At 40.6% G+C, this 11,676-nt stretch overlaps 1 protein-coding gene across 2 annotated transcripts; it reads right to left on the bottom strand.

Moving 5' to 3' along the window:
- Positions 1-509: 509 nt before the first annotated feature.
- Positions 510-8,086, bottom strand: LOC131899336 (BTB/POZ domain-containing protein KCTD12-like). 2 transcript variants are annotated; one of them, XM_059250767.1, is made up of 3 exons: positions 7,887-8,086; positions 7,454-7,508; positions 510-2,092 (listed from the first exon to the last, which is right to left on the bottom strand). In XM_059250767.1, exon 3 carries the CDS (start codon positions 2,084-2,086, stop codon positions 1,208-1,210), a length of 879 nt encoding a protein of 292 aa, XP_059106750.1. In that variant the 5' UTR covers positions 2,087-2,092; positions 7,454-7,508; positions 7,887-8,086; the 3' UTR covers positions 510-1,207. The 2 variants fall into 2 exon arrangements, with proteins under 2 accessions (XP_059106750.1, XP_059106749.1); XM_059250766.1 differs by lacking the exon at positions 7,454-7,508.
- Between the last annotated feature and the right edge of the window lie 3,590 nt (positions 8,087-11,676).

Here is an 11,676-nt window from a genome sequence, read left to right as displayed (position 1 = left end):
GCAGAATAAAGGAGAGACAAGGCTATCAGACTTCTGTTCCGTTGCTGGAAAACTTTTCACAGGGGCGATGAAGATCCTTTGAAATGAGCCCTAACACATTCTTTTTCTTAACTTGGTTTATAGTCTTTTGTAATTCAATCACTTATCTTAGATCCCTGATGTTTTCATATGAGAATGAACACTTTCTTTCAATCTGTTTGGTTAAAAAGTCATCAGCAGGGAGTCAGAAGATTAATTTCAGGGTTTTCTTTTTTTTAGTTCTTTCCTTGTTTTCCCTTTTTCTTCTCCCCTTCTCCCATCCGCACCTCCAGAAAAATGAAACACACACTCACACTCTGTCAAAAAACATAAACAAGTGAACAATTGATAGGTACAGCCAATTATTTGACTAGTGAAAAGCCAACTAATTAATCTATGCATATACTTACACAAAGGTGTCCATCATTCTCTTCCCTACATATGCATGCCTTTAATTCTAATGAAAGCTATTTTAGGACAGTTTTTTTTTTTAATGGTACCACTGTTTATGACAGAGGTAATAGCTATGATATGCCTCCTTACTATCTTCTTCACGTGAGAGCAAATTAAGTGCTAAGCCTTTTATTCTTAGAAATAATAGTCATACAATTGTTTGCCTAGCTTCTATCAAAAGTCCTTAGTAATTTTGGAATTGGTCGACCTTTCTATAAACCTCCTAGAGGACTGTTGTCAAGTTCAACTCAGCATGGTAAAATGTCTGCAAAGCACATGCACACTTCCTACTGTAATCTGTCGCTCAGCAATACAGAGTTTTACCTAGGGGAATACAAGTAGCAAGATACATAATCAAGTTCAATGTGTGTTACTAAGAAACAGCTTGGAAGCCATGGCTTAATATTTCTCAACGCTTTTAGCTCCGTGGTTATATTTAATTGCATTCACTCCAGAAATACACCTCTCCTATCTATTCTGAGGCACACCTTTCATTGAATGGCATCCACTCCACAGCCAGAGAAGGTTGGTATACAGACAGACTGGAACGATGTGTAAGAAGAAAACCGACAAAGTTCAAGTGGCTGTGATGAGAGAAGTGGCATTGTCCAAGATTATACAGAACACTCAGGAGCCTAGAGGGATTAGTGTGTCTATTTCTAAAGGATACAGTTGGTATGGGAACAGAGGAGGGAGACTGTTTGGGCGTTTGTGTTTCCTGGGTGATTTTTAAGTGTCACTCACGATAAAAAACGTATTCAGTGTAAGAGGTCCAGATCCTGTCATCTGTTTGGTCGTGCGTGACAGTGCAGGTGCCAGTGGAGTTGCATGCTACCATGTGGAAGCCAGCATCAGCTAGTTTGTCGAAGGCTTGTTCCAGAAAAGTGAATTTGAGGTAGTATCGAGAAGTGTATCGCTCAGGAGGGCGGTCTGGGTCTCTGCTCTCATTCAGAGTGTCGCCGAACACTTCTTTGGCTAAGGAGATCTTACCACACACCATGATTCTGGCCACACGGCGGAATTTGGCATCTGTTTGGCTGTCCCTGCCCAGAGTATAGGAGCCTCGATAGCCAATAGTGATGAAGCCAGCCTTCTTGAGCTCAGAACCAGTGGCAGCTGTCAGAACCACGGAATTATCAGGGCCACTGATATGAATGGTATTAGTTGAAGAGAAATTAAAAGTGGTGTCGATGCTGGGGGAAAGCTCTTCCAGATCAATTTGACATGAGTCGTTGCCAACTGAGCTGAGCTTGTTCATTTTAAGGGCCAACATCTTCGCCAGTTCTGGCAACTTAAAGTATTCTGCTTCCCTATGGAGCCGGCCACACTCTGGAAAGTGGTCAGGAAGTACTACCTGCAGATCTCTCATGTAGTCTAGGACATAACGAAAGAGAAAACCATCTCGATCGATGAAGAATCTCCCTTTGTTGTCCTGGATCAGGGAGCAAGGGTTCTTTACACTGAACATTTCCCAGAGCCGGGAACCAGGAATGCTGATCAGAGTAGGATAGCGAGTTATGTATACCTGGCCACCTACATTGAGTTCAATAATCTCGGGAAAATTGCTGCAATCCTCAGATGGTTTGACACCACTTGACTTTTCTGGCATGGCCATGTTGACCTGAAAAAACAAAACATTACTTTTGAGTAGGAATGTATAACATGGGGAGTCTGTTCATAAGCATCCGTTTTCTGCATACATATATTCTGTCTGTTCATAAGCGTTCATTTTCTTCATACATATATTCTGTAGATCAAGAAATCCAAGGCTGGGGAGATTGCTCAACCTGTAAAAACACTAGCCATATAATCCTGATGAGTTGTCTGATCCCGAATCTGTGTCAAAACATGGATTCAGTGCCATATATCTGTAATACTAGATGCCTATAAGAGGTGGGGACAGGAGATTTGCTAGAAGTTCACATGGCAGCTAGTGTAGGGTGTGTAGCACAGCAGAAACAAGAAAGATTCCATCACAACAATGTGCAAGGAGGGAACTGACTTCTGAATCTTGTCCTTTGACCTCCACATGTAGACCATGGTACACACGCATTCACACACACCTCACATTTATTGATTGAAAAGGAGAAAGAATAAACTCATGCAAAAGCATAATCATTTGCCCATTAACTATGTTAACTTGAGAGCAGCAGCATAGAAAAGACTTCATGGTTTGGCTTTGCCATCTTTTCCCCCCTTTTGAGAGCTTTTGTCACCCTAGGCAAGAGCTCTACCACCGAGCAAAAGCCCAGCCCTTTCTATGTTCAGAATTTCTTCTGAAATGCCCATGTGTCAGACAATATCTGTCATTTCATGGCAGGTTACCATAGTTTAGGCAAGACCCCTTTCTTCGATGTTTCTGTTTTACCACTTTATCTTCTCATCTCATTCACGTGCCTGTCTCTGACCCCAACACAGACAACCACGTTGGTATAGTTAGTGTGCATCTTCTTATGTATGTATTCTTACAAAATGAATTTTAGGGTTTTAAATATATATGCTATTATATTATGCATTTCCTCCCTGAATTTTTGACTCTTGGTACTATATTATTCAGATACCTTTTGTTGATATATACATGTATATTATTCTTTTTTCTAATTATATTATAAGACCTTGATATGTTCATCTAACACATTTTATCAACCACTCCCAGTGGCTGAAGCCTAAATTGTTTTAAACTATCTGTTGTAGTACACATCCCTGTACATGTTGTCTGTGATTTCCAGGTCTTGGCCACTTCCTGTCTTCTAATCTTCAGCTCCATATTGGCAGCCCCTTGCTGACTGTGTTGGCAGCACCTCAATTCTAGCAGGTTCAAAATCGCCTTTGTGTATGTGAAAGAGTTTTTTTTTTTTAAATAGAAATCATTATTATTTGTCTTCATGTTTTCAGCACAAATAGGTCACATTCTTTGACTTTTCTCCTGTTAGAAACACAATTTTAGGTCATCTACATTGACATTCTAAATGCTGAGTCATCATATTGATTCATCCCTCCTTATCCATATATGTCACTGACCTAGAAACCATTGCTTTGTGATGTCTCTTGGACACACATTATTCCTACTGACATGTGTTTTATACTGTGCACTAATGTAAGACCCTCCTAACAGCTTGTCTTTCTCTGGCTGTTCCACATTCACATCTGTCACATACACATTCATTTCCATAAAATATTCTAAATTCTGATACCAGATCAGTTGCTATGCTATCTTCTTTGTTTACTTACTGCAATTAAACGGTTCCAATTTACCTATATACTAAATACAAATATCTAAACTAGTTGCATCTCCTCTTTAACGACAAGATCATGTAACACTGTATAGGACTTAGGTGCCGGGCCAACAGTGGCATACGCATATTTTTCATACATATAAGTATTAGCAGATTCAATCAAAAAGAGTCAGTAAAATGTAGTAGTTAATAACAAGCTCTGTGGTCTTCTGCTTGAGTTTAGATACCAGCGTAACTACTTTTTAGTTATATGTTGGACAAAGTTTTTGAATCTGTCATTGAACAGTTTGTGGATAATAAAAATAATTACTTCATCAGCTAAGAAAAATGCCCAGCACATAATTCGCCATTTTTACAATGAACACAGGTTAATAATATAAACTAAGTTAAATTAAAAAAAATGAATCTGAAAGCTATGAGAAAATAAAATGAAGGCAAAAATATTGGTTCCAAAATTCCATAGACTGGTCTTTGCTTTGCTCTGTGCTCATTAATTCAAGTTCTCTTTACCTTTGAAAGAATGGAGACATTAGGCACACTGGACCTTCAAGCTCATCCACTTTTCCATGCCCGTGTGCCTAAAACTTAGGATTCTGTATGTCTGAAATGTACTTTTTATTTGTTCTACTAATTCAATTCCTCTCTGCTCCTTTCTTGTGAAATCATAAAAGAAGCTGGCAGGTTTGAATTAGAATCCTGATTCTGCCAGTTATTAGCTGGGTAGCCTCGGGCAAACTGTGTTTTCTTCTCTGAGCCTCGATTTCTTTATCCAGAAAATGGATATTAAAAAAAAACCTGATCAATAAGATGAGAAGGAAATTGTATATGAGGTATAAAAGTACTTAATACAGTGTGTGCTGTGTAATAAGTACTTATCAGATGATTACTTAATTAGCTTCCTGAGCTTGTCTTCGATCAGTGATCTCAACCTTCCTAATGCTGTGACCCTTTAATACAGTTCCTCATGTTGTGGTGACCCCAACCATGAAATTATTTTCATTGCTAATTCATAATTGTAATTTTGCTACTGTAATGAATCATAATGCAAGTATCTAATTTGAAGGATATCTGATATGCGACCCCTGTAAAAGGGTTGTTTGACCCCCAAAGGGGTTGAGAACCACTGGTTTAGAAAAAGTGGTGAAGGATTGCTTTCCACTGAGAAGGTACTCAGTGTGTCACAGCAATCCACTGAGATGCTGCTTAAATGATCCATCCTGTCTAACTTTCAACCCCATCCCTTTATATTCTGTGTTACTGCTGCAATTTAGAAATACTTGTATTGGAACGCCTGACAGCATTCTGGAGTTGCGTATTTATGTAGCTGTCTGTGACTAATATAGCCTCAGATAGAAAGTAATCTCGATCTATCCTTTGGGTCAGCAGCACCGTGAGCCTGGTAGGTAGCAAGATTGGAGTAGCCATTGGATGTTGAGTAAAGCACCAGCAAACTCATGTTATAATAATGCCATTAACTTCATAATCCCAGAGTAAATGAGTAGAAATCCATTTTGAATGCACGTATGTGCAAAAGAAATGTAACCGATTTTGTAGAATTCTGAATTCAAAAGGTGTTATTCTTCAAAAAATACTATCAAAAGTTGAAGATGTTCCCCCCATTTAACAAATAGATCATTTTAAAAAACAGCAGTGTACATTTTTCTCCTTACTGCTTTAGATAAAGTTCTGTATAAGTCAACTTGAACTAGGCACTTAGAAACCATGCTTGCTCAAAAAGCATTGACTCATTGGGCCCACAGGTTAACTAAAAGCAAGGTGAAAGTCAGATGCCTCTGCCTGCATTCTGCATTTGTCTGTCTCCTTTCCTTCAGCTGAAGGTACTCAGGTGAATCATTGCCCTTAATCTTTCCTCTTGAGTCACTTTGGATCCCAGGATTGGAATGGCAGAAACAGACCACCCTCCAGGAAAGGAGAATAATCCCTAACAGTCCATTTTGGATCAGAAACAAGAAGAAGAAGCACATTGATCCCTCCACACAATAAGGTTTCTTCAGGTCATCTTACTGGACCAAAGCTGAAATGGTCAAGCAGACCACATCTTGACTAGGACTGTTTAATTATACATGCCTTTTGCCCTTTGTACCAATTCTCCCTCTTCTCAGTGTGGAGCACTGAATACATCTGTTTGCACAATTACTTGTTTCTCTGTCGGATTGGTGATATACCCTGGGGGCAGATGCTGTCAGAACACAGACTTCAGTCATGAAAACTTCAGTTATTAGCCAATGATCCAAAATCTTATGAATCAGAGTTATAGTCGATCTAGAGAAGTGGTTCTCAACCCGTGGGTCACGACCCTTTGGGATTTGAAGGGTTCTTTCAAAGGAGTTGCATATTCTGCACGTCAGATGTTTACATTACGATTCCAAACAGTGGCAAAGTTACGGTCGTGAAGTAACAACAAAATAATTGTATGGTTGGGGGTTACCACAACATGAGGAACTGTATTAAAGGGTTGCAGCCTTAGGAAGGTTGAGAACCACTGCTCTGGGCGATCAGGCTGGGTACCTGTTTTGTCACTCATCTTAACAAAGCAGTGTTAGCTAGTTTCAAAAGGACAGAGCCTTTACTCTGGGAGAAGAAATCAGAACAAAAGTCAGGACAGAACAGCACCAGAACTTCAACTGCTGCCTTTCTCAAGGATGTTTTTAAACATAAATAGAAATTTTACTCTGAAACTCTACTTGTGACATTATTCCTCACAGCTAGGAATCTCAATGTGTTTGTTTGTTTGGTTTGGTTTGTTTGTTTGGTTGGTTGATTTGTTTTTTTTATTTTTAGAAAGAAAACGGAAGTAATTTCTTCAATAGTGAACAAATCCAGTTGAAAAGAGCCCCTTGTGCACTATGCCATGAAGTCAGGAAGGACATACTCTGCAAACAGGAAGATGTTTATCTGTTTGCAGGGTTTTGCAATGGATAACTTCTTCCTCCCTTTCTCCATCCCAGTGTTCTGTGCTGAGCTGCTTCTGCTCACGGGGACACAAGCAAGCAACAAACAAACACAAGACTTCTTTTCATTGAACCACCGGCCAGCTTCTGAAATGCTTCTTTTTTTTTTTTGTGAGGGGTCTGGGGGGCAGAGGGTAGCCTTTCAAGAAACCCTGAAATGCCTCATTTAGTCTCTTTCGTGAATACACCCGACTTTGATAAGGGTTTGTTGGTGGTGCCCTCGGTAAATCAAATAAGAGTCCCTGTAAGGAGGAAGTAAATGGGGTGGGTGACACAATACAAACGGCTTAAACCAGGTTGCTGAGAAACCGGCTGAAAGCAGCTGTCTTCCAAGCCCGGAAGAACTGAGTTGTGTGTTCTAGTGTTTCAACGGCAGTGAAGAAACTAACCAACGTCTCTCTCTCCCTTTCTGGCTCGGGATAATTCTACTTGTAACCAAGATCCATGTTTTCCAAAGACAAAAGTCAGCTACAGCAAAGTACACCATACTGTGTGCTCGTCAATATGATACGAGACTGCCTGAAAATGTGCCGGAAGACATTTCTGAGAAAACTAGACACTTTATCAATAACCAGTTTCCAGTTTTACTAAGCTTGAAATCCCTATGCCCTAATCCCCCTCTTCTCCCTCCCTCCCTCCATTTTCTTCCGGAGTCCTTCACTTTTCTGTTTCTACTGGCTTCTGTCCCTCTCCTCTTTTATACCAATGTGTTTTAAATATGCACTCCTTTGGAAGAACAAACCCACACATTTAAATTAGAAAAGCGATTCCCACCTTGTGTGCTGCTCCAATTCAGAGGTCCAAGAAATCAAAGTAGTTAACAGCTAATCTGGACGTGTAAGCAAAGGGGGAAAACAACTTTAAGAATTAAGTAACAGTTCTTTGCCTCAGCAATATCCCCTTCTGCTTCCAACTAGCTTGTCTCTGTGACTTTTTATCTGCTCATAAAAGAATATGTTAGCGTTGAAACCCATCAAAATGCTTAACAAATTAACCGGATGCTGAAAACCAGTCTGAATTTCCCCTCAGAAAGCGCTTCGGCTGCTTTCGGAGCTCTAAACTGCCTTAGAGACACAGGTTTCACAGAAGCTCCTCTCTCAACACAGAAACCACAGCCGTGCCTAGCCCCGGCGCAAATGCAGAAGCTCTGGGATTCCAGAAGCAATGGACTGGAAAGGGAGGACAAGGAGGTTGATAGCATAGTTACCTTGAATCTCCAGCCACTGAGGTACTGGCCAAGCGAAGCTTCACTGCTCTGAGAGCTCAGCTCCCCGAGGAATGCCTTTCTGTTCTTCCGCTCTCTTGCTGTGTGTGTGCTTTGGTGCCTGGGTTGAGTTTTCCTCTGTAAAACTAGCAGTCGTGAAAACCCTCCTCCCCTGCTATGACATACTTGACTTCCTCTCCAGCCCGGCCTCCTTACTCTGCAGCCCGAGGAAGAAGCAGAGCAAAGCGAAGGAGAAGAAGGAAGGCACGGAAGGGGGAGGGGGCGGGAAACAAAGGTGGTGGTGGCGGTGATAGGAGAAATTTTGTTCATCGAGGTCCCAGTAGAGCAAGCAAACATTTTGCCGTGACAACTCCATGAATGATTTGTAAGGGTTTCGTTGTTTGTTTGTTTCTGAAGCAGGGCCTTCTTAACAAGCCCAGGCTAGCCTTGAAATTTACATCTTTCTGTGTCAGGCTCTGGAGTGCTGGGATCGCAGGTGTGGACAACCACATCCACTCTGAATGGAGTTTTCAATGAAGAATTGGTTAAATTCTGAACTTAATATTAGGTCTATTTACTTTAATGTACATAATCCTGCACGTCAGATAGTATGCTAAGTGTCAAAAATAAAGAAATGTTGTACACATTTTTCTTTTCTCGAAAAGAAATAAATTCATTGTGAGTGTTTAAACTGTTATGGATATGAAAAGCACAGTGTTGTAGGGACAAAAAGGAAGCGATCCAGGGCTATCTGGGGAAATCTGAAGGCTTCCTGGAGGGTAAACTAAACTGAGTTTTACCAGACGAATGAGAATTAAAAGCCACAAGAAGACAGACAGAATTAGTATTGCGGGCAGAAGGGACAGTGTCAACAAAGACAAAGAAGTGGGAAAAAGCACACCGTGTATTAGGCCTACACTCAACTGTTTTTGAATGCTAGAGTCCAGAAAGTAGGCGGCCTCGTTCCTAAAACCCCAGTTAATGTTCTCCAGATGTGGTGTGGACCCAACTGAAAAGTGAAACGCCTTATCCATCTAAGTTCTTTTGTTGTATGTGCATTTCTCTCCATATGCACTAGTGAAATCATTGGATTTAAATATGGATTATTTTTTTCAAAAATGGACCAACCCTCTCCAAATCTTAAACTTCTCTCTCAGTCACATAGTAAAACATATTTCTGAGAGGTTGATTTTAAAATGGTTTGGTTTGGAGGGAGGATATATTTGTATGTAAAAAACAGAAAACCAGGCTGAATAATATGGAGATATTTATTTTTTTATATAACAAATCTTAGTTCAGTTGTATCACTGGTAATTTTAATAACTGAATGAAATTCATTAACATTTCTCTCATTAATATATTTAACTGCTGATTTTTTTTTGTCAGCTTGACACAAACCTAGACATATCTGGGAAGAGGGAATCTCAATTCAGGAATTGTCTACATCAGATCACCCTGTAGGCAAGTCTCTGGGGGCATTTTCTTGATTAGTAACTGATGTGAGAGGGCCCAGCCCATTGTGGGTGATGTCACCCCTATACAGGTTGGTCCTGGGCTATATAAGAAGGAAAGCTGAGCGAACCATGAGGAGCAAGGTAATTAGTAGTATTCCTCCATGGATCCTGCTTCAGTTCTTGCCTCCAGGTTCCTTTCCCGACTTTCTTCAGAGACAGGTTGTAACCTGGAAATGGAAGATGAAGTAAACGCTTTCTCCCCTAGGTTTCACTTAGTCATGATCTTTATCACAGCTATACAAACATAAATAAGACATTGTTTTGACATGTAAGCAACTCCCTTCATGCTCACCAAATGGCTTTAGCAGCTTCACACGTTGTATATATATGCAACAAGTTCTAAAGACACAGAAGTGAATTAAAAGGCGGTGTTTACAGTCTAAAGCAGTTTGATTTTTCATTCTAACACTAAATTACCTACGTTAGTTAGACATTTTTTTTAGTTAGACATTTTTTTAGGTAGTAAAATCCTCTCCAGAAAATTTACCTGTATTCCCAATGATTCCTGCAGATCATATTCACCGTGATTATGTTATATGCAAGGGAAATGTAACATCATTGCCTTAATTTATTTTAAACTGTTCTCTGGGCTAGGGAAGGATGCAGTTTCCTCTGGTGAGTATGATGGGTAAACTCTGAAAAAGTAATCTGGGGCCAAATTTCCAAGTGGCAGCTAATAGTGTCTACAAGCCATTGTTTTCCCCCCTTCAAGCGCTCTCTCTCTCTCTCTCTCTCTCTCTCTCTCTCTCTCTCTCTCTCTCTCTCTCGTGTGTGTGTGTGTGTGTGTGTGTGTGTGTGTGTGTGTGTGAGAGAGAGAGAGAGAGAGAGAGAGAGAGAGAGAGGGTGCAAATGCAAACATGTATGTGTGTGAGAGAGGGCATGTATGATGTACCTACACATATATGTGCGGGTGTGTACCTGTAGAGACCAGCAGAAGATGTTAGGGGTCCTGCTCTGTCACTGCCTCATTCCCTTGGGAAAGGATCTCTTACTGAACTTCGAGAGTCAGGGGTAAAGGAACATCACATATCTAGACGAGATGAAACTTTCCAGATTCAAGAGGGCCCCTTTCCAACCTTCTAGAAGCAGTGAACAACTGTGAGGGGAGGAGAGACCTGCTAAGCTGCTGAAAGGAGATCTTTCAGACCTGTCAAGCCTGCAATTCACGGTCTGTTGTGAGTACCTGTTCTGGGGGTGAGTAGGTATGTGTGTGTGTGTGTGTGTGTGTGTGTGTGTGTGTGTGTGTGCACATGTGTGTGTGTGCGCGCACACACACATGTGTATGTGCACACTCATGTGTGTGTGTCCACACACATGCGCATATGTGTATGTGTGTTTGCATCCTCCCAGGAAAAGGTCTCTCACACACCAGCAGCCTCTCAGATGCTTTCAGGACTCCATTCCTAGCTGGCTCTGCTTCAACTTCTTCTGAAGCAGCCAGGTTTGACTTGTGTTTTGATAGGATCTGGAGAATAGCTCTTGCAATTGCTGTTACTTTTGGTGGAGTGGGTGTTATTCTAGTATGAACAAAAAAATTATAGGGGAAAGGGGGCTTGCAAAATTCTCATAGTGCTCATCTGAATTTAAAATTAATGGAGTACAATCATTAACTTTTAAATCATTTGACAAAACGATTTCTTGTTCATAATAGATAATGTGTGGCTTTCAAAGCAGTGTCATTCTTTGTAGCAGGAATTTTCACACCTTGGCACCTACATTCTGAACTCTTAGTGAGACAGAGTTACACAGTGAAACTCTGTCTCAAAAAAAAATGTTGCTCTCCTCACCATCCTGGACTTGCTTCAGCCAGGCCTTTGCACAGCCTAGCATGCTGGCCAGGGACCATTGCTCTGGCTTGGCTCCATCCTGAACTCCACTTTGAGTTAAATGTTATAAATGGTGTGAAGTCTGTTTCAACTTTCTGGCTTTGACATGTTTGTGTCCAATAGCACTTGCTGAATAGTCCAATATCCCTTACCATGTTAGCATTAATCCTTGGTCAAAGATCTAATTCCAAATAGTTGACGTACTCTTGACCTAGAACAAAGCTGCATGCATCCCGTTTTCTGATTTTAAATGATGTAGAAATCATTGACAGTCATGTCAGTGTGGTACTGGCATAAAACCTGGTTTATAGGCCAATGGAACATAATAGAAAGCCAGGCACAAACCCAAGTGTGCATAATCAACTAATTCTCAAAAAAAAAAAATACACCAAGAATACACAAGAAGAATTGATATTTTCTATGGTAAGTGATTGTCTCAGTTGGGATTTCTAT

Source organism: Peromyscus eremicus, chromosome X (assembly GCF_949786415.1).
Source record: "Peromyscus eremicus chromosome X, PerEre_H2_v1, whole genome shotgun sequence".
NCBI lineage: Eukaryota > Metazoa > Chordata > Mammalia > Rodentia > Cricetidae > Peromyscus > Peromyscus eremicus.
Note: the sequence above shows the minus strand (reverse complement) of the source record. Positions and strands in the feature narration are given on the sequence as shown.